We start from the raw sequence: 23,639 nt of genomic DNA on the forward strand, positions 1-23,639 counted from the left end.
CGCGCGTGTGCGTGTGTGGCTCTGTAATCACTGCTTGGTCTCGACTGGCTCCTGTAATCTGGGGCCCTGTCTGGAAAACATACAAACACAGACGGCGTGAGAGGCGGCGGCGGCGTTCATACTGGACTCTTTTGTTTTGCTCTTTTTAAACCTTGAAGCTCTCGTCAGCTCAATGCGCGTTTTGTGGTGTAGCTCAGTTTTTTTTTGTTGTTTTTGTTTTTTTGAATCTGTCCTTCAGAGACACTTCCTTCCTCTGATAAATGGGAGGACTATATGATTAGGAAGAGATTATAATTTATGATTGAAGTTATCTCTTTCCTCCCAAAAGAGTAAAGTGGACATCTCCACAGCTGTAGTGCTCGTTTTTTCTTAGTTGAATTTTTCTCTCCTCTCCAGTTCTTTTCTCTGTCCCTCCTTTCCTCTCCATCATCTCTTCCTCCTTTCTCGTTTCCTCTGTTTATAATTGTCTCAATTGTCCCACCTGTCTCCCAGGGCTGCTGTTGACCAGTTCCAGCAAGACTCCCGCTGCCCCTTCCTCCTCAGACTTCCTAAGTTTCACCGACCCGTCGCTGCGTCCCGGCAGTGGGACGTCGTTTTCCTCGCCGCCGTCTTTCAGCAGCTGCCTGGTCAAGTCGAGCTCTGAGGGCGGCGCGTCAGAGGGAACCACCCCTCTCTTTGGTTCTCTCATGTCCGCGACTACGACTTCTGCAGGTACAGCAGCTATTTTCCTCATACAATGCCTTGCAGAAGTGTTTGTCACCTTTGAACTTTGTCACAACAGATTTTAGCATTTTACATTTGGATTTTTGATATCAAAAATAAGCAATGAATCAGTTAATGGTATGACAGATTAAAAAGAGTTTTGTAATTTCTAAGTCTTAAAAGGGCAATTTTGTTGGCTGAGACTTAATTAATTTTATTTATTTTTCAGTTTTGTGTGGTTTTTATTTCCTTTTTTATTTGTTGTTGTTTTTGGTTGTTTTTTACTTTGAATATTTATAATGTCTTCCAGTTCTAGTGTTAATTTAAATTAAAGTCAAATTAAAAGGTTATTAGTCTTTGATTGGACGAACTTGCATTGTAATGACATTATAATTACAGTAGTTGAAAATGATCTCAAAACAATAACGATGTAGTTTATCACAATAATTTCTGGTCCAACTTGTTATATTAACAATTTCTTATATTGTCTGTAGTCAATTCTTTAATTTTGTTAATTTGTTATTTACTGAGTGGGTTTCTTCTGAAGGCAATTGTTAGCATTAGATTTTAGTGAAGGACATCAAAATAAGCAAACACACGTGCATGCCACACTTTTTAGATTTATTAGTAGTAATCCTTAAAATCATGATTTTTCTTCCTCTTGTCTACTCTGTTTATCAATCACATAAAATCCCAACGAAACACAAGTTCCACATCTTTCTGTCTTCCTCCAGCAGTCGGCGGAAAACTGTATGAGAACTCCCACAGTCACGCAGCGAGCGAAACGACGAGCCTCGCCGGATCGACGGGCTACAAACGCTCTCAGCCCACCGGCAGCGGCCTGGGGATGGGCGCCGGCGTCGCAGTCGGTGGCGAAGAGGGCGTCAAGAAGAAGAAGAAGGGCAACTGGCGAAACCGATTCGGACCCTGCTTCACGACGGACGCGAAACCCGCCGAGGCAGCGCCGTCTCTGACGCTCCCCACCTCTTCCTCTGCCGTCAGCGCCACCTCCTCCTCGTCCTCCACTGCCTCCACTGCCTCTTCAGTATCCTCGACGCTCTCGGGCCGACCGGGCTTGGTTTCCAGCAGCGGATTAGGAGTAGGAATAGGAGGAGAAAGGGGGCTCGGGGTCATGGGCGGCGGCATTCAGAAATCCCCGTCGCTCCTCAGGAACGGGGGTCTGCAAAGCAACAGCGGCTCCACAACCGCTGGCTCAGGTGAGCAACGCTTACAAACACACAACGCTTCAGAGTTCAGAACCGAATCCCATGTTTGGCAACTTTAAGCTCATAGATGGTTTGTGTCAACTTAACAACAACTTAGCTGGTTATCACTTATTTTATTCATTTAGAATTTAAAATAAACAAAAACATTTTATATAGATATAGAGTTTAAGCATCAACCAACAATCCATATTGATACGTCTTGAAACACAAAACAGGCAATGTATATAAAAAAAAATAATAGCAAAGAAAAAAAATGTGCATCATATTTTGATAGAACACTATATTTTATTCTTAATTCAGGAGTTGCTGGCTTGTTTGCAGAGATGAACCCAGCTGACCCATCATTTCCAGGTTTCCTTTAGATCTTGGCTCTTTAATTGTGACCAACCCTTGTAAAAATTATGGAGCATAAAAGGAAAAAACATATTCTAACATTATAGTTTTTTAAGCAACATAAAACAATTGTCTTTGCTCCCCACTTTTTTATTTTTTTATTTATTAAACCTAAAAGTGCATCAAAGGCCTTAGCGTTTCTGAACTAATTGCGGAGAAATAAAAAAAGATGAGATTTTTTTGGTAGTTTCTAACCTCTGGCCGATTGATCAGTGCGTCTCTGATTATTTACTCTCCTTGAGCTCATCAGCGCTTGAACACAGTAAAACCACAATAAAAGTAACTTTTAATGTGGCACGTTTTTGTCGGTGTCTGTTCCACACACCCTCAGTCTCTAAACACAAATAAATCATTCAGAAAGTGTTTGTGGACGGCCTCTGCGCAGCACAGTATTAAATTACCAATCACTAATGGCAAGGATTTGATTCACTTTTGTAATTGCCTCAATATTTGCGTGTGCGTCTGTGTGTGTGGTATATTATCCGTCTTGCTCACACACATGAAAAAGGCTCTGTATATTTCTTCCTCCCCCCCCCCATCATGTTCAGTTGCTTGGCAACTGCCTTTATGCTTTGGAGTTTCCCTGGGCTGATGGAAGTGGCTCAGTCTGCTCCACACTTCCCACACCTCCCCTTTCTTCCAGAACCATCACCGTTTTGTTCCTACGTCAGGCTTTCAGCCGCCGTCTCGTACCTGCGGTCCACTCATTACTCAAACCGTTGCCGCTTAAGCAGCTCAGGTGGAAGGAAAGGTGAATCCCTTAGTCTGATTGGAGACTGGAGATGTAGTTTGTTTAAATCGGCAACAAAGCTTCTTCTTGTGGATCTTTTTTCTTTTTTTTTCTCCACCTTTCGCAGTTTTAATTCCCCACAAGAGAAACATTCGAATTCCGAGTATTTTAAATCCACTTTTCCTTTTAGTTCAACTCGCATTCGGCATTCACAGTAACTTAAAAGAAGCCTCCTAACTTAAAAGTGCGCTGCATTTATTAAGTATTCGTCGCAGCGCAGCAACGTTTGCTGGCCCTTTTCCCGGCATTTACTTTGAAGGGCACAATAAAATGTCCCACAACCTGCAGCAACATGAAGCATTAAGTGATTGTGTGTTAATGCAGCCAAAGCTTCGTCCTGGTCCGGCTGTTTTATAGACTGCTGTCTGAGCTGCAGCGGCTCCCACACTCTGACACAGAGCTGTGGAGGAGGAGGACACACACAGACACACTCCACCGGGCTTCATTTGCCTAATCTAGGGTTTACCTTGAATTTAAGTGGAAGAGCTACAGAATCAAAGCTGCAAAATAAATAAATATATAAATGTTTTAGCTTGGAATAAAAGTGAAATGTTAAAGATTAGAACAAGTTAAAAAGTTTCTTATTTTTGTTTCTATTACAGAAGCTGTTTTGTTGGCCTTAGAATAAATGAAGTAATTAATGTATTATTATTATTTTTTTTTTTCTATTTTTATGGGGGGGGGGTTTCCCCAACTGATACAGCTGCTTTTCTCTTTTAATGAAAACGGTAAATACACGCTAGGCATCATAATAATGATATTTTCTCCAAGTGTAATAAATAGGAAACATTGTAGATGCTGCTTAGTAGCAATAAAACTCTGCGTTCAAAAATTTAACATCTCATTTACCCACACTCAATTTTACTTTGATTTTATTTTATTTGCTAAAGTAGTTAGCAAATAAAGCTACGTTTTGAAGCCCAAGTTGTGATAATTACAAATACTGAACATTTTTAAGAAAGGAACAATTTAACTAATTAATTTGTAATTAAAAATATGAGCGCTAAAAATGAACAGAGTTGTAAGTACTGAGTTTTATTAGTGTTAAAACTGTGTGTTCGATGTAGAACTTATTGGTAAAATAAATAAATAAATATAAGGGTTGTTGCGATGCCCTTGAAGTACAGATTTTATCTAATGTTTTCCGTCCGTTGGAAATTTTTGCTTTATATTTGCTTGTAGCGACTCAACAGGTTGGCGCTTTTTTGTTGCATATTTCTATTTGTATCTGGATTTTAAACAGGCGTGTTTTGTCTTTGTGTGGCTTTTTTTTTTCTTTTTGCCAATGCTGAGTGTGTTCACTGGCAATGTTTTTATTTACTATTTAAAATTTTTTTTCCAAAGCCTGGCAGATATTTTTGCTGGACATACTTCTCCAAATTCAACATGCTGCATAACGTAAATACCCAGCAGAAGGTCGGATCCTGACACAATGAGTCAGTTTTCGGGTCAGAATTTGGTGTCCGTCTCGAGTTCTGCGCTTTTCCCCTAAAGCGGTGCCTCCGTTTCTCGCCACAGCGGGTTGCAGGTCAGGCGAACAGCGGAGCTTTCCGACGTCTGCGCTCAGTGTATATTCGTGCGCGAGCGAGAGAGGGAGAATTGTGTGTCCTGCTTACTGTAAATATTTAGCTCAGGGTTAATGCAGGGCGGTAATGGGAAGGATCCTGGCATTTATCTGCCCCCACTCTCCTGTCTGCTGCCGACTCCACCGCGCTGATGGATAGATAGTTAGTCTGATAGATACGTGTTGGTGGATGGGGAAAAGCAGGGGTTAGATTTTGGCTAGGTTAATGTTTGATGGCTGCGGGGTCACCGATGGGACGGCCAAGCATAGTCAGGTCGGGGTGTGTGTGTGTGTGCGGGTGTGTGTGGGTGTGTGTGTGTGTGGCAGGAAAGATCCTGGATTTATTCAGGCCAGCTGGAGTGTAAATGCATAACGTGAGGAGAAACCAGGCAGAGCAAATGAAGCTCCTTATTGCTGGGTATTTATTAACTCATTTCAAAGATCACTTGTTTAATTGTAGGAGTCGATCCCTGGGAATTCCTGATATTAATCAGCAGCTTTGTCTCACCGCAAACACGTCGGGGGAAGTTGTGAAAAGCAGCAAAAATATTCTGCAGCCGATTTCTAATTTTAAAAGCTCCATGAACTGAGACATCTGTTGAGGTTATTTTTTTATACATATTTTATTTTAAATAGAAATAGTTGTGTGTGTGTTTTTTTTTTTTTTCCCTTTTTACATTTTCACAACAATGTGTTGGATCGTCTGAAAATTAGAAACGTTATTTATTGTGGCTGAAAAACACAATAATCCCTAGACTGAAATACTTTGACCAATTAAAGTCAATAAATCTCTTACAATTAAAAAAAAAAAAATCTTTCACTCATAATTAAAATCACAAAAAAAACAAAGCATCATTGAAAAAAAATCTTCAGGAACCAGATTTTTTTTTTGTTAGTTTTTTTATTCTCGGTTTAAAATAGTTGTTTTTCTGCTTCTTTCTCATTTCTTTCTCGCCCATGATTGCTGCAGCTCCTATATTTCTCTTGGTGTTTTTGTGACTGGCTTGTTTTTATTAGACTGAAGCAAACCTCCCATGCATTTTTGTTCCATTCTCTGATCAAACACACACACACACGCACACACACACACACACACACACACACACACACACACACACACACCATCATCAGCCGCCCTCGTTCCGGCTCTAAATTAGTTTTCGTTTGTCTTTGTTGGTGGAAAACTCTCAGGAAAACAAATGTCTCCATGTTGTTGTGGTTACACTTAGCGTGCCTTGTGATTACATCAGCTCTGTCCTGCTAAAACAAGCTAGAAAGGCTCCGCTTTTCAGCTTCATCTGGCCGCCTGCGGATTACCCTCAGTATTTACGCCAAGTTGTAAAAATACAGATTTGTCTTGCTGATGTCTGATTACAAAGTGATCTCTTGGATGTTCTCCTTAGGAGAGACTTCACTAAGCAGTGGCCTGGCAAAATAGCTCTTCTCTTGAGATAAATGAGGCTCGGATTAAAGAAGGTAGATATTTTCTAAGCTTGTCGGAAGACGGAGCAAGAAGGAAAAATTAGAGGAATGCTGGGTAATTCAGACCAGTGGGTTTCTTTCATTTAAGATCTTTTGCTTTTAGATTTCTCCGCATGGTAATTATATTTTTATTCCTGTTAGTTTTCTAATTGTGTAATATATTTGAAATAAGCATGGGTAGTAGCTGAACCGGTTTTGTTTTTATTTAAAGGATTACAACTTTCAATCTGATTTCTTATGTTTTTTTCCCTCTTTTATTCACAGCAAGAAGTTGAAATGTTTTCGAATAAATCAGTGATGTTTAAAGAATTTCAAAAATGTATAAATTGGTAATTTTTTAAAGAAATAAAAATGAGCTAAATCTGAAATTTGACCACAATTTGATTTTTTTATTATTATTATTTTGTTATATTTCACAGTTTTTCTCACCATCTTTTTTTAAAAATGTTTGTAGAACATTATTTTATCCACTGCAGTAGCCAAACTCTGATAAATTGTTGGTTTGCCCTCTAATCCAGCTGCTGAAAACCTCATAGAAACTCCCCCTCTCCCCCTGCCCCCGAGCCTCGCCCACCCTGCTTTGGGGATCAATTTTTCTGCTGCATATTGCAAAGCGTTATAAATAGTATGTCGGCCCATGTAGTGTTCGTATCTATCGCTCCCTCCATCCCTCCGACCCCTCCCCTCCTGGCACAAAGATCTCTTGTTCCCCCAGTGAATGCGTGCTGCCCTGAGCCATTCAGGCTTTTGTGGGGCTGAGGGGCCCCTCGTCCCCCCCTGCCCCTGCCCCCCGCCTGCTCCCCTCCTCTGCTGGGGTCAAAGGAAGGCAGGGGCAGGGCTTATCCGTGTGTGAGGGGAGGAAGTAGAGATACTGAAATGGGGCATGTGTCGGGGGTTGAATTATAATTATCACCTGAGTTTTGGGAAATTCAGTATCTATATTTTTTATTATAGGTGAAATATATACATTTTTAAAGTTTTGGTTTTCTGATGTCTGAAAAAGAAAAATGGATTTTGGCTGTGATTAATTGAAGTTGTATAACATTTTCTAACATTCCAATGTTTTTATTGTTATTTTATTTTAACTTTTTTTTTGTGCTTAAGAATTTCTACTATTTTGTTTTTGTTTACGTTTGATATTTTCCATTCCTCAGAGATTTTATTTTTGGGTGTCGGAAACTGTGGTTTAGGCAAAAATAAATTAAAATCTTAGCATTTTATTTTGAATTTGCATTAAAATCTGCAGCTTTTTTTTTTCTTTTAAGACAGTTTGACTTAAAACAACACAAATCTTCCCAGTCGCCATTTTAAAATATTTTTTCTTTAAAGGTATTCTATCTGCAATATATCTTTAACATTAAATATACACACATTAAATAATAATCAACCATAATTACACATCATCTTCTAAAATGTATCGCCGCCCATCTTATCGGTTTTAGTGTGATTGAGGATTAGGTCGACGCTGTTAATGTTTTATCTCTCCACAGGTGTCTTCTCCACCGCCGACGGGTCATCGTCAGGGACAGCAGCCGTCGCCATGGGCGGGGCGAGCGCCGAGTTGTCACAGCAACAGCAGCCCACACCTTCCCTGGCGCCTCCCTCCCCATTCACCGCCGTGGCTCCACTCAACAGCACAACCTCCACACACGTGAGTCCCAACACGCAACGTTTGCTGAAAACTCTCCCCCCCACCACCCCTCTCCCCCCCACCTCACTCTGGCACGCATGAAAAAGCATCAAACCCACGGCGACGCACTCCATTTCTCCCATTTCTTTCGCGCGCGCTCTGCTTTTATTCAACAAACCCCCGCATCGCTCAATTCACCAACACCTCTCACATCTTTGAGCTCAAGTGTAGATAAACCGCACGGGCACAAACAGCGTGCAATTAAACGTCGTCTGTGGCAAATCTCTCGGCGCCATTATTAAACTTCTGCACGTTAATTATCTGTAAAAGAAAAAAAAAAGAAAGAAATAATAATAATAAAACGTGTGAGTTCCGACCTTGTGGGGAGTCATTTTTTTTTATTGCGAGATAATCTACTGCCGATGTCTGGGTGCACCTGTGGAGGGTCGTCCTCATGCATTGAAAGCACAAAAGTAGACCTTTATTCTAGTTCTCCAAACGCGTCATTAAACGTGTGTATTCTCCTGACTAATTCAGTTCTATTAACCCCAGTGAACAAGGTTGTGATGGATTCCTGCTAATTAAAACGCACAGTAATTTATTTATAAATTTTTTTTGGGGGGGGATAGGGGGGGTTGGCAGTGTAAGCAGAAAGAAATACTCAAAATCATCAGTTTGAATACACTTGGGTTCCAGCATAAAGAATCACTGGAGGGAAACTGCCAAGGCTGAATGCATGCCCTATTATGTTTTTATATCATTTCCCTTAACGTGGAGAGCGGTTCAAAAAACACGCCTGGGCCAAGTTCATTCCGTAAGCGTCATACCTTAAAGTGGGTCTGAAATCAAGGCTACGCTTCTAAAGAGTGATGAAATGTTTGGAGTTCTTTTTAAAAAAAAAAAAAAAAAAAATGTTAACTTCATCCCATAGCTCGGTTTTACAACATATAATCCTGTCCAAATTCTAAGATAAATCTCCCTAAATGTCAGAAAGTTATCACTCCCCCCACCCCCAACTATTTTAGACGGGCAATATTCTTTACAACGCCTCATCAGAACACCCAGATGTGCCTCTTAACTCTCGCCCTTCAACATTATCGGAAGCCAGCATGCAGAGGGAACTCAACGAAACTGCTATCTCCTGACTCGGCTGTGAATGTCTGTTAACCGCCACTCATGAAGGAAGTCTGGCTAAACTGTCACAAGCCTCCATGCAGTCAGCCTTTAATAAAACCCTGAGGGGGGGGAGAGAGAGAGAGAGAGAGAGCCGCGTTCGGGGTGGGGGGGGAAGGGCCCGTTTCTGCTGTTTCATATGTGTCAGAACGTCCCAAACATGCTGAGTCCCTCGCCGCTTCTCGGGATCTTTCGCATATTTTTACCATATTCTCCGGACCAAGCGCGACTGCACCCGCGCACAAGTGTGCATTTGTGGAGCTCGTGCACCTTGTCTGTGTGTGTACGCAGAAAAACGTGTGGCGGTGTGGGTCGTGCACGCGGCGAGGTGTAAATGTGCTGGCACCCAGTCGCCACCTTTGGTGCGAGAGGAGGGTGACGGTGTCTGCATGTGCCGGCGGAGGTGTAAATTGAGCTTTGATGGTCTGAGAGGAACGATATGATTGGCTGAAACGGGAAGACCCTGAGCGGTTCAGCACAAGCCACTTAGTACTCTCTTCTCTATACAGCAGCATGTTAAACACCCCTTTTTATCTGTCCTCCATCACTCTCTTTGTTTTTGTGGCTGTCTGGGCTTTAATCTCCAGATTGAGCCATTAAAATGCAGCCGCGCTTTTCTTTCTGTTCTGATAACTTTTATACCTGGCCAAATTTTCTGGTCATCCTCCAAATATTTCTTACAGACATGCTTCCTGAATGTTTCATTGATAAGATTTTGCGCTAGTGTTCAATATTTATGAACATTCCCTTCACTCATCTGTTTTTTTTTGTTTGTTTGTTTTTCTTTTGCTTTTGTTTCCTTACTCCACATGGTCAGAAACACAAGGAGCGAGACAGACACAAACCAAAACACAAGAAAGGCTCCATGGACATGTCGCCCTCTCTCGTTCTTCCAAACATCATGGTCGCCGAAAAGGTGAGAGCATTTTTCATCCATCCATTCATCCTCCCATCATCCATTTGTCTATCCAGCTATCAGTTTATCAACGGTCCATCTTATCATTTATCCACCATTCAGGCTAGTTTGTGATTTAAAAAAACAAAAAGGTTGGTGAAGAATATCTGCTCTATATTTCTAACAAACTTTAGTAAGTTTTTTAGTTTTTAGTGTCCCAGTACAACTTTTTCACTTTCGATACAAAACCGACATTGACCCGATGCGACAGCATAAAGTGATAAACCGAGAACAGTGGTCAAGAACAATAAGTATCACTATGTTTTACCTATGTTGTGCAGCGCTAGTTGGACTGCTGTTTTCTTCTTGGTTCTTCAAGGTGTCCTTAAAAATGTCTTAAATTCATGTATCTAAAATGAAAGCCATAAAATGCCTTGAATTTGTTAAAAAAATTTAAGTTAACCTTGAATGGGTTAATCACATGTATAAAATGTTGTTGTGGCAGGATTCTTTAATCATGTATACATAGTTTTCTTTTCACTGGACTTTTCTATCAGGCAAACATTTCCAGTAAGTTGCGTTCAGACATCTTCATTCCTTTCTGTAACTCCAAGGGGTTGAAGCTACTGCAAGCTAATTGCTTATATACCCCTGCTCACTAGCTAGCTACCTTTTTTCTTCTATAATAAGTGCAAATTAATCACCAGTCGGCCAGACGATGTTACTTTTTACCACTGGTTCATTTCTGTTGCCAACTGACATGAGGTCAGGTGTATTCTGTGCAGAAAGAAACCCCAACAACTTTTAAGCTCGACCCTTTGGTTATGAAGACTGTAGAGAGATTTATGCAATGTGAGAAACACAAAGAGTCCCCAGAAAGTTTGCAGTTTTTCTGTGCCTGATACGGACATTGACCCGATACAACATTAGCACAAATCATACATACTTTTATTACTAATTATGTGGTGTGGATGCTTGATTGTAACAAAGTAGAATCCTCCAACCATTCCTAATGTTTATAATTTTCTCAGTCTTTAATTTCACTCAAGGTGGCATTAAAAGGTATTTAAAAGCCCCAAGTTTGGCTTAAATCCTGCAGATACCGCAGATACTCTAGGTTCTGTTTTGTTTTTTTGTTGTTGTTTTTGGTGCGTGTCATGGTTTTTCGCAAAATTTTTGTTGTCTTCACCGTTTTCCCCCCTTGTCTTTCCCTTCTTCCCTCCAACCCCCAGACCTATAACAGCACTGCCTCTGGGGGAGGAGTAACCTCGCTGCCCGCGTCCTCTCAGAAGCGATTGGACGACAACACAAGCCGCTTCACCAACGCCAACTTCCAGGAAGTGTCGTCCGCTCTCTCTGCGGGAGCCTCCAAAGATGGCCTGGCCGCAGACACAGCCAAGGCGGCGGCCGAGGGCAAGAACAAGAAAAACAGCGGCGCCGCTCACACGGTCGGACAGAGAGGCGGCCGCAAGTCTCTCACCTCGTCAGGGAAACCGTTGCCCTCAGCGGTGGTCACCATGGCTACCTCTTCCACATCTGCCTCCGCTTCCACAGGGCCTTTCCATCAAGGTGAATTAATAGCAGCAAATGTTTCCGTATGTTAATTTTCACGCAACTGGGAATTCTCCGTGCGGTTAGAAAAGTGGAAGCGGGGCGACAAATCATCTGCCGGTAGCACTCTGTCCAACAAAAAACTGGAACGCAAAGACCTGCAGCTGCAGAGCCCGGCGATGCTAGTAAGACCCAAATAAGCAGGTGATTGGTGTGTTTTGTGGAAGAGCTGTGTCATTGAGTGGATCTCGCTCCAGCACCAGACCCGTGTGTGTGTTTGCGTGTGTGTGTGTGTGTGTGTGTGTGTGTGTGTGTGTGTGTGTGTGTGTGTGTGTGTGTGTGTGTGTGTGTGTGTGTGTGTGTGTGNCGCGCGTGTGCGTGTGTGGCTCTGTAATCACTGCTTGGTCTCGACTGGCTCCTGTAATCTGGGGCCCTGTCTGGAAAACATACAAACACAGACGGCGTGAGAGGCGGCGGCGGCGTTCATACTGGACTCTTTTGTTTTGCTCTTTTTAAACCTTGAAGCTCTCGTCAGCTCAATGCGCGTTTTGTGGTGTAGCTCAGTTTTTTTTTGTTGTTTTTGTTTTTTTGAATCTGTCCTTCAGAGACACTTCCTTCCTCTGATAAATGGGAGGACTATATGATTAGGAAGAGATTATAATTTATGATTGAAGTTATCTCTTTCCTCCCAAAAGAGTAAAGTGGACATCTCCACAGCTGTAGTGCTCGTTTTTTCTTAGTTGAATTTTTCTCTCCTCTCCAGTTCTTTTCTCTGTCCCTCCTTTCCTCTCCATCATCTCTTCCTCCTTTCTCGTTTCCTCTGTTTATAATTGTCTCAATTGTCCCACCTGTCTCCCAGGGCTGCTGTTGACCAGTTCCAGCAAGACTCCCGCTGCCCCTTCCTCCTCAGACTTCCTAAGTTTCACCGACCCGTCGCTGCGTCCCGGCAGTGGGACGTCGTTTTCCTCGCCGCCGTCTTTCAGCAGCTGCCTGGTCAAGTCGAGCTCTGAGGGCGGCGCGTCAGAGGGAACCACCCCTCTCTTTGGTTCTCTCATGTCCGCGACTACGACTTCTGCAGGTACAGCAGCTATTTTCCTCATACAATGCCTTGCAGAAGTGTTTGTCACCTTTGAACTTTGTCACAACAGATTTTAGCATTTTACATTTGGATTTTTGATATCAAAAATAAGCAATGAATCAGTTAATGGTATGACAGATTAAAAAGAGTTTTGTAATTTCTAAGTCTTAAAAGGGCAATTTTGTTGGCTGAGACTTAATTAATTTTATTTATTTTTCAGTTTTGTGTGGTTTTTATTTCCTTTTTTATTTGTTGTTGTTTTTGGTTGTTTTTTACTTTGAATATTTATAATGTCTTCCAGTTCTAGTGTTAATTTAAATTAAAGTCAAATTAAAAGGTTATTAGTCTTTGATTGGACGAACTTGCATTGTAATGACATTATAATTACAGTAGTTGAAAATGATCTCAAAACAATAACGATGTAGTTTATCACAATAATTTCTGGTCCAACTTGTTATATTAACAATTTCTTATATTGTCTGTAGTCAATTCTTTAATTTTGTTAATTTGTTATTTACTGAGTGGGTTTCTTCTGAAGGCAATTGTTAGCATTAGATTTTAGTGAAGGACATCAAAATAAGCAAACACACGTGCATGCCACACTTTTTAGATTTATTAGTAGTAATCCTTAAAATCATGATTTTTCTTCCTCTTGTCTACTCTGTTTATCAATCACATAAAATCCCAACGAAACACAAGTTCCACATCTTTCTGTCTTCCTCCAGCAGTCGGCGGAAAACTGTATGAGAACTCCCACAGTCACGCAGCGAGCGAAACGACGAGCCTCGCCGGATCGACGGGCTACAAACGCTCTCAGCCCACCGGCAGCGGCCTGGGGATGGGCGCCGGCGTCGCAGTCGGTGGCGAAGAGGGCGTCAAGAAGAAGAAGAAGGGCAACTGGCGAAACCGATTCGGACCCTGCTTCACGACGGACGCGAAACCCGCCGAGGCAGCGCCGTCTCTGACGCTCCCCACCTCTTCCTCTGCCGTCAGCGCCACCTCCTCCTCGTCCTCCACTGCCTCCACTGCCTCTTCAGTATCCTCGACGCTCTCGGGCCGACCGGGCTTGGTTTCCAGCAGCGGATTAGGAGTAGGAATAGGAGGAGAAAGGGGGCTCGGGGTCATGGGCGGCGGCATTCAGAAATCCCCGTCGCTCCTCAGGAACGGGGGTCTGCAAAGCAACAGCGGCTCCACAACCGCTGGCTCAGGTGAGCAACGCTTACAAACACACAACGCTTCAGAGTTCAGAACCGAATCCCATGTTTGGCAACTTTAAGCTCATAGATGGTTTGTGTCAACTTAACAACAACTTAGCTGGTTATCACTTATTTTATTCATTTAGAATTTAAAATAAACAAAAACATTTTATATAGATATAGAGTTTAAGCATCAACCAACAATCCATATTGATACGTCTTGAAACACAAAACAGGCAATGTATATAAAAAAAAATAATAGCAAAGAAAAAAAATGTGCATCATATTTTGATAGAACACTATATTTTATTCTTAATTCAGGAGTTGCTGGCTTGTTTGCAGAGATGAACCCAGCTGACCCATCATTTCCAGGTTTCCTTTAGATCTTGGCTCTTTAATTGTGACCAACCCTTGTAAAAATTATGGAGCATAAAAGGAAAAAACATATTCTAACATTATAGTTTTTTAAGCAACATAAAACAATTGTCTTTGCTCCCCACTTTTTTATTTTTTTATTTATTAAACCTAAAAGTGCATCAAAGGCCTTAGCGTTTCTGAACTAATTGCGGAGAAATAAAAAAAGATGAGATTTTTTTGGTAGTTTCTAACCTCTGGCCGATTGATCAGTGCGTCTCTGATTATTTACTCTCCTTGAGCTCATCAGCGCTTGAACACAGTAAAACCACAATAAAAGTAACTTTTAATGTGGCACGTTTTTGTCGGTGTCTGTTCCACACACCCTCAGTCTCTAAACACAAATAAATCATTCAGAAAGTGTTTGTGGACGGCCTCTGCGCAGCACAGTATTAAATTACCAATCACTAATGGCAAGGATTTGATTCACTTTTGTAATTGCCTCAATATTTGCGTGTGCGTCTGTGTGTGTGGTATATTATCCGTCTTGCTCACACACATGAAAAAGGCTCTGTATATTTCTTCCTCCCCCCCCCCATCATGTTCAGTTGCTTGGCAACTGCCTTTATGCTTTGGAGTTTCCCTGGGCTGATGGAAGTGGCTCAGTCTGCTCCACACTTCCCACACCTCCCCTTTCTTCCAGAACCATCACCGTTTTGTTCCTACGTCAGGCTTTCAGCCGCCGTCTCGTACCTGCGGTCCACTCATTACTCAAACCGTTGCCGCTTAAGCAGCTCAGGTGGAAGGAAAGGTGAATCCCTTAGTCTGATTGGAGACTGGAGATGTAGTTTGTTTAAATCGGCAACAAAGCTTCTTCTTGTGGATCTTTTTTCTTTTTTTTTCTCCACCTTTCGCAGTTTTAATTCCCCACAAGAGAAACATTCGAATTCCGAGTATTTTAAATCCACTTTTCCTTTTAGTTCAACTCGCATTCGGCATTCACAGTAACTTAAAAGAAGCCTCCTAACTTAAAAGTGCGCTGCATTTATTAAGTATTCGTCGCAGCGCAGCAACGTTTGCTGGCCCTTTTCCCGGCATTTACTTTGAAGGGCACAATAAAATGTCCCACAACCTGCAGCAACATGAAGCATTAAGTGATTGTGTGTTAATGCAGCCAAAGCTTCGTCCTGGTCCGGCTGTTTTATAGACTGCTGTCTGAGCTGCAGCGGCTCCCACACTCTGACACAGAGCTGTGGAGGAGGAGGACACACACAGACACACTCCACCGGGCTTCATTTGCCTAATCTAGGGTTTACCTTGAATTTAAGTGGAAGAGCTACAGAATCAAAGCTGCAAAATAAATAAATATATAAATGTTTTAGCTTGGAATAAAAGTGAAATGTTAAAGATTAGAACAAGTTAAAAAGTTTCTTATTTTTGTTTCTATTACAGAAGCTGTTTTGTTGGCCTTAGAATAAATGAAGTAATTAATGTATTATTATTATTTTTTTTTTTCTATTTTTATGGGGGGGGGGTTTCCCCAACTGATACAGCTGCTTTTCTCTTTTAATGAAAACGGTAAATACACGCTAGGCATCATAATAATGATATTTTCTCCAAGTGTAATAAATAGGAAACATTGTAGATGCTGCTTAGTAGCAATAAAACTCTGCGTTCAAAAATTTAACATCTCATTTACCCACACTCAATTTTACTTTGATTTTATTTTATTTGCTAAAGTAGTTAGCAAATAAAGCTACGTTTTGAAGCCCAAGTTGTGATAATTACAAATACTGAACATTTTTAAGAAAGGAACAATTTAACTAATTAATTTGTAATTAAAAATATGAGCGCTAAAAATGAACAGAGTTGTAAGTACTGAGTTTTATTAGTGTTAAAACTGTGTGTTCGATGTAGAACTTATTGGTAAAATAAATAAATAAATATAAGGGTTGTTGCGATGCCCTTGAAGTACAGATTTTATCTAATGTTTTCCGTCCGTTGGAAATTTTTGCTTTATATTTGCTTGTAGCGACTCAACAGGTTGGCGCTTTTTTGTTGCATATTTCTATTTGTATCTGGATTTTAAACAGGCGTGTTTTGTCTTTGTGTGGCTTTTTTTTTTCTTTTTGCCAATGCTGAGTGTGTTCACTGGCAATGTTTTTATTTACTATTTAAAATTTTTTTTCCAAAGCCTGGCAGATATTTTTGCTGGACATACTTCTCCAAATTCAACATGCTGCATAACGTAAATACCCAGCAGAAGGTCGGATCCTGACACAATGAGTCAGTTTTCGGGTCAGAATTTGGTGTCCGTCTCGAGTTCTGCGCTTTTCCCCTAAAGCGGTGCCTCCGTTTCTCGCCACAGCGGGTTGCAGGTCAGGCGAACAGCGGAGCTTTCCGACGTCTGCGCTCAGTGTATATTCGTGCGCGAGCGAGAGAGGGAGAATTGTGTGTCCTGCTTACTGTAAATATTTAGCTCAGGGTTAATGCAGGGCGGTAATGGGAAGGATCCTGGCATTTATCTGCCCCCACTCTCCTGTCTGCTGCCGACTCCACCGCGCTGATGGATAGATAGTTAGTCTGATAGATACGTGTTGGTGGATGGGGAAAAGCAGGGGTTAGATTTTGGCTAGGTTAATGTTTGATGGCTGCGGGGTCACCGATGGGACGGCCAAGCATAGTCAGGTCGGGGTGTGTGTGTGTGTGCGGGTGTGTGTGGGTGTGTGTGTGTGTGGCAGGAAAGATCCTGGATTTATTCAGGCCAGCTGGAGTGTAAATGCATAACGTGAGGAGAAACCAGGCAGAGCAAATGAAGCTCCTTATTGCTGGGTATTTATTAACTCATTTCAAAGATCACTTGTTTAATTGTAGGAGTCGATCCCTGGGAATTCCTGATATTAATCAGCAGCTTTGTCTCACCGCAAACACGTCGGGGGAAGTTGTGAAAAGCAGCAAAAATATTCTGCAGCCGATTTCTAATTTTAAAAGCTCCATGAACTGAGACATCTGTTGAGGTTATTTTTTTATACATATTTTATTTTAAATAGAAATAGTTGTGTGTGTGTTTTTTTTTTTTTTCCCTTTTTACATTTTCACAACAATGTGTTGGATCGTCTGAAAATTAGAAACGTTATTTATTGTGGCTGAAAAACACAATAATCCCTAGACTGAAATACTTTGACCAATTAAAGTCAATAAATCTCTTACAATTAAAAAAAAAAAAATCTTTCACTCATAATTAAAATCACAAAAAAAACAAAGCATCATTGAAAAAAAATCTTCAGGAACCAGATTTTTTTTTTGTTAGTTTTTTTATTCTCGGTTTAAAATAGTTGTTTTTCTGCTTCTTTCTCATTTCTTTCTCGCCCATGATTGCTGCAGCTCCTATATTTCTCTTGGTGTTTTTGTGACTGGCTTGTTTTTATTAGACTGAAGCAAACCTCCCATGCATTTTTGTTCCATTCTCTGATCAAACACACACACACACGCACACACACACACACACACACACACACACACACACACACACACACCATCATCAGCCGCCCTCGTTCCGGCTCTAAATTAGTTTTCGTTTGTCTTTGTTGGTGGAAAACTCTCAGGAAAACAAATGTCTCCATGTTGTTGTGGTTACACTTAGCGTGCCTTGTGATTACATCAGCTCTGTCCTGCTAAAACAAGCTAGAAAGGCTCCGCTTTTCAGCTTCATCTGGCCGCCTGCGGATTACCCTCAGTATTTACGCCAAGTTGTAAAAATACAGATTTGTCTTGCTGATGTCTGATTACAAAGTGATCTCTTGGATGTTCTCCTTAGGAGAGACTTCACTAAGCAGTGGCCTGGCAAAATAGCTCTTCTCTTGAGATAAATGAGGCTCGGATTAAAGAAGGTAGATATTTTCTAAGCTTGTCGGAAGACGGAGCAAGAAGGAAAAATTAGAGGAATGCTGGGTAATTCAGACCAGTGGGTTTCTTTCATTTAAGATCTTTTGCTTTTAGATTTCTCCGCATGGTAATTATATTTTTATTCCTGTTAGTTTTCTAATTGTGTAATATATTTGAAATAAGCATGGGTAGTAGCTGAACCGGTTTTGTTTTTATTTAAAGGATTACAACTTTCAATCTGATTTCTTATGTTTTTTTCCCTCTTTTATTCACAGCAAGAAGTTGAAATGTTTTCGAATAAATCAGTGATGTTTAAAGAATTTCAAAAATGTATAAATTGGTAATTTTTTAAAGAAATAAAAATGAGCTAAATCTGAAATTTGACCACAATTTGATTTTTTTATTATTATTATTTTGTTATATTTCACAGTTTTTCTCACCATCTTTTTTTAAAAATGTTTGTAGAACATTATTTTATCCACTGCAGTAGCCAAACTCTGATAAATTGTTGGTTTGCCCTCTAATCCAGCTGCTGAAAACCTCATAGAAACTCCCCCTCTCCCCCTGCCCCCGAGCCTCGCCCACCCTGCTTTGGGGATCAATTTTTCTGCTGCATATTGCAAAGCGTTATAAATAGTATGTCGGCCCATGTAGTGTTCGTATCTATCGCTCCCTCCATCCCTCCGACCCCTCCCCTCCTGGCACAAAGATCTCTTGTTCCCCCAGTGAATGCGTGCTGCCCTGAGCCATTCAGGCTTTTGTGGGGCTGAGGGGCCCCTCGTCCCCCCCTGCCCCTGCCCCCCGCCTGCTCCCCTCCTCTGCTGGGGTCAAAGGAAGGCAGGGGCAGGGCTTATCCGTGTGTGAGGGGAGGAAGTAGAGATACTGAAATGGGGCATGTGTCGGGGGTTGAATTATAATTATCACCTGAGTTTTGGGAAATTCAGTATCTATATTTTTTATTATAGGTGAAATATATACATTTTTAAAGTTTTGGTTTTCTGATGTCTGAAAAAGAAAAATGGATTTTGGCTGTGATTAATTGAAGTTGTATAACATTTTCTAACATTCCAATGTTTTTATTGTTATTTTATTTTAACTTTTTTTTTGTGCTTAAGAATTTCTACTATTTTGTTTTTGTTTACGTTTGATATTTTCCATTCCTCAGAGATTTTATTTTTGGGTGTCGGAAACTGTGGTTTAGGCAAAAATAAATTAAAATCTTAGCATTTTATTTTGAATTTGCATTAAAATCTGCAGCTTTTTTTTTTCTTTTAAGACAGTTTGACTTAAAACAACACAAATCTTCCCAGTCGCCATTTTAAAATATTTTTTCTTTAAAGGTATTCTATCTGCAATATATCTTTAACATTAAATATACACACATTAAATAATAATCAACCATAATTACACATCATCTTCTAAAATGTATCGCCGCCCATCTTATCGGTTTTAGTGTGATTGAGGATTAGGTCGACGCTGTTAATGTTTTATCTCTCCACAGGTGTCTTCTCCACCGCCGACGGGTCATCGTCAGGGACAGCAGCCGTCGCCATGGGCGGGGCGAGCGCCGAGTTGTCACAGCAACAGCAGCCCACACCTTCCCTGGCGCCTCCCTCCCCATTCACCGCCGTGGCTCCACTCAACAGCACAACCTCCACACACGTGAGTCCCAACACGCAACGTTTGCTGAAAACTCTCCCCCCCACCACCCCTCTCCCCCCCACCTCACTCTGGCACGCATGAAAAAGCATCAAACCCACGGCGACGCACTCCATTTCTCCCATTTCTTTCGCGCGCGCTCTGCTTTTATTCAACAAACCCCCGCATCGCTCAATTCACCAACACCTCTCACATCTTTGAGCTCAAGTGTAGATAAACCGCACGGGCACAAACAGCGTGCAATTAAACGTCGTCTGTGGCAAATCTCTCGGCGCCATTATTAAACTTCTGCACGTTAATTATCTGTAAAAGAAAAAAAAAAGAAAGAAATAATAATAATAAAACGTGTGAGTTCCGACCTTGTGGGGAGTCATTTTTTTTTATTGCGAGATAATCTACTGCCGATGTCTGGGTGCACCTGTGGAGGGTCGTCCTCATGCATTGAAAGCACAAAAGTAGACCTTTATTCTAGTTCTCCAAACGCGTCATTAAACGTGTGTATTCTCCTGACTAATTCAGTTCTATTAACCCCAGTGAACAAGGTTGTGATGGATTCCTGCTAATTAAAACGCACAGTAATTTATTTATAAATTTTTTTTGGGGGGGGATAGGGGGGGTTGGCAGTGTAAGCAGAAAGAAATACTCAAAATCATCAGTTTGAATACACTTGGGTTCCAGCATAAAGAATCACTGGAGGGAAACTGCCAAGGCTGAATGCATGCCCTATTATGTTTTTATATCATTTCCCTTAACGTGGAGAGCGGTTCAAAAAACACGCCTGGGCCAAGTTCATTCCGTAAGCGTCATACCTTAAAGTGGGTCTGAAATCAAGGCTACGCTTCTAAAGAGTGATGAAATGTTTGGAGTTCTTTTTAAAAAAAAAAAAAAAAAAAAAAGAAAAGAAATGATGAAAGTAGAAATCTTAAATATAAAAGCTTTAGTTAATCACCAAATTAACAAAAGCTTCTTTTCAGAGTGTTTAACGAGTTGTGGTGTGTGCTTCTAGCTTTTATTTAAGCTAACGTCTAGTTTCCAAATATCAAAGTCAGTAGGAAATAAAATAAGAGCCAGCCTATCCTCTATCCTTGAATGAAGTAGAGATGAAACATTTATAAGTTGGAACATTTATCCTGGTTGAAGTTATTATAGTGTTGCAGTTTTAAATAGAAATGACCAAAAACAAATTTGTATTCTGCTACAGTGTTGATGAACAATCCAAGTTTTAGATTTCTTATCACACTGAAGCACCAAAATGCACCATCTGTTAAAGTGCACTGTATTTTTAGACTTCATATTTAAGAAATGAAGACATCTTGAAGATAGATCAAATAAGTGATAATCTGCCTCTAGCGGCTAGTGCTTAGTAAGCTAACTTTTATTCAGTTGCTTGCGATCTTCATAATGTTTTGGCTTCTGTAGTTAACTTAGTAAGACCTTGTTAGATTCATTGGACTATTGGCATTGGTTTATAATAGGTGTTCTTTTATTATTATTGTTAATAGAGCAGAAGGTCTGAGACGCAACGTCCTTTTAAACCTTCATAGTAAAAGCCTAAAATTAAAAATTAAAAATATTTAAAATGTAATTCTTTAAATGGCTAGATCCTGTGCTTGAAGCAATTTGATTAGCTTCTCTTTTGCCAAAAGTGTTGACTGTACAAATAATCCCAACTTCTACTTCCTTCAAACCTTCACAGTAAGAGTCTTTAAGGAAAATGTTATGCACTCTGGTCCAAGGCTCAAACATAAGATTTGTAAAAACGCAAAGGTCTGAAGGCTTTTTGTATCCAAGGGGTCACTTCATAACAAGCAGACTAAAAATATGTTAACTTAGTAAAAAAAATAAAAATAAAAAACAATCCTAATATGATGTGCATAACTGATACATTGTCGGTTGCTTTGCATCAGTTTTTACACTCCTTGTAATTCCAACAGTAAAAACCTTTCCCTTTTAGAGAAATGTCATTTGTTGGTAAATCTGTATTTATTCCGTTGAAATTACTGCAAATCTAGAAATTATTTCAATATTTTATACATTTATTTTCAAACTTGACCTATGAATATTCAGATAATTGTAAGACCCTTTCTAAAGATAAAAACAAGATCCTGTTGATGAGAGGTTTAATATGTGACTGAATTAATTATTGTCGACGCTAAATTATGGGATATTTATGCTGCACAAAAACCTATTAATAAAGTGCAATTACTTCTGCGTGGATCAACATGTTTTGCATATCTAAACCTATTTGAACGAACCTTGATAATATCGAGGACATTAATTTATGGCATGACAATCAGGATTAAAAAAAAAAGAAAACTTCTGACTCATAGTATGTAGTGTTCAAATTTCCCCATCTTTGTCCACACAAATCTCTTTTATTTCCTCCTGTGTCCTCTCAACACTTGTTTTTTTTTTCTTCTCATCCTCACCCGTCCGTTCCTCTTCCTCCTCCTTTTCCTCCTCTGTTGTCCTGTGATGTAATGACATCTGACAAGCTCCACAGTATGAATGGAGAGATGGATGGAGTGAGGGAGGGGTGGTTGTATGGTAAAGGTGGAAGGTTGGAGGCGGTATCCCTCAGTTTAACGTGTTCCAGAGGACGAGAGAGGAAAAAGTGTTTGTGTGATTCAGACAGTGTATTTCTCACTTTTCCTCTGTTTTTTTTTGTGTGTGTTTTTTTAACTCAGTGGCCTGTGCATCTGGGAAACATGCAGACTTTGAACCGAGCTTGCAGAACTGACACGACTGCAGACTGAAGCCAACAACAGGCTTCTCCGTCTCTGTGTGTGTGTGTGTCTGTTTTTGTGTGTGTGTGAGCGAGAGGCTGAGACGATTTGCTGTTTTCGGTCCACTAACAGACTCTTGGCCTTCTGCTATTGGCTATTTGCCTAAGATAAGGGGGAGGCGGGAGGGGGAGTGTGAGAGAGACTTAAATGAAAAATGAATGCAAATGAAAAATTAATGTTGATGTGAAAGGGGGCAGGATTATGGGAACAAGGGATGCAGGAGGAGGGGTTAGAGAGAAGTGGACAGCGGGAACAGCTTTTCTTCATTCAGAGATTTTATTTTTATTTTTTAAACTTGGACATAAGAATCTGTTAATTTCACGGCTCATTGAAATTTAAAGACATATTCAGCAACTACCTACAGATTTAGTTTTGTACATCTTCTTAAATACTGCTAATAATTTTGTGCTATATGCCACGTTCAATGGTTTTTGTTGTTTGGACACAATAATATGACGTAAACACATCTCTCAAAAACAAATAATATTTATCTTCAGTATTTAACTCGTTCGCAGATCCTCACATTGAGTCCGACAACGCTACATTCTTCAATCGGTTTTCTGCAGCGTCACATGTTTTGCTTCGGTCACAGGGTTTTCCACGGCATTTAACAGTCAGCCATTTTGTTCTGTTGGGTGGAGTGGATTCCCCTCCTGATGCTCCACCTTCTCGCCCCCACCCCACCCATCACACCACAGCCCCTTAGTTGGGAAATGCCTTAATTGGATTAAACTCTATGCATCAGAAACACTTTGTCAGCATGTCAGAGGACTGTCGGGTGCCGGGGCGCTCGGAGCCCTGCATAAATACACAATGATACACTTTTGATTTTCACCTAAAAATTTTGATTATTTTTGCCTTATCTAGTAATTATAATTAAAAAATAAAAAGCTAATTTCAATATATTGTTTCAACAATTATTTCTACAATTAATTTCTCTTTGGGATTGATTATATTACAAACACACACACGTTTGTTTGTGTGTGTGTGTGTGTGTGTGTGTTTCCTTATGAAAATCAGTTGTTGCTTTTTCTTTATGAAATATATTAAATGTCTATTGTGCCTATTTTTAAATAAGTTAATGTAATATTATTTAGGTTAATTTTGATGCAAAAAATATTTTTGCCAGATATTTTTTTGATAAGATTTTTTTTATGAATTACACAAAAGTGTTTCCACAGCTTTTATTGTAAGCTGCTTGTTGGACTCACACACACACACACGCACGCACGCACGCACACACACACACACACACACACACACACACACACACAC

General features: G+C 40.5%; 1 protein-coding gene across 6 annotated transcripts in view; it reads left to right on the forward strand.

Moving 5' to 3' along the window:
* Nucleotides 1–23,639, forward strand: part of mllt10 (MLLT10 histone lysine methyltransferase DOT1L cofactor) — a 59,605-nt gene that overhangs the window by 27,498 nt on the left and 8,468 nt on the right. For 5 of the 6 annotated variants that reach the window (XM_017301903.1, XM_017301902.1, XM_008438576.2 and 2 more), the window contains exons 7-11: nt 9,778–9,876; nt 11,088–11,424; nt 12,266–12,484; nt 13,210–13,692; nt 19,421–19,581. In XM_017301903.1, the coding sequence (XP_017157392.1) occupies nt 9,778–9,876; nt 11,088–11,424; nt 12,266–12,484; nt 13,210–13,692; nt 19,421–19,581 (1,299 nt within the window). The remainder of the gene's footprint in view (nt 1–9,777; nt 9,877–11,087; nt 11,425–12,265; nt 12,485–13,209; nt 13,693–19,420; nt 19,582–23,639) is intronic. The other variant, XM_008438577.2, reaches the window with a different exon arrangement.

This window comes from Poecilia reticulata, linkage group LG20, assembly GCF_000633615.1.
Source record: "Poecilia reticulata strain Guanapo linkage group LG20, Guppy_female_1.0+MT, whole genome shotgun sequence".
Classification (NCBI taxonomy): domain Eukaryota; kingdom Metazoa; phylum Chordata; class Actinopteri; order Cyprinodontiformes; family Poeciliidae; genus Poecilia; species Poecilia reticulata.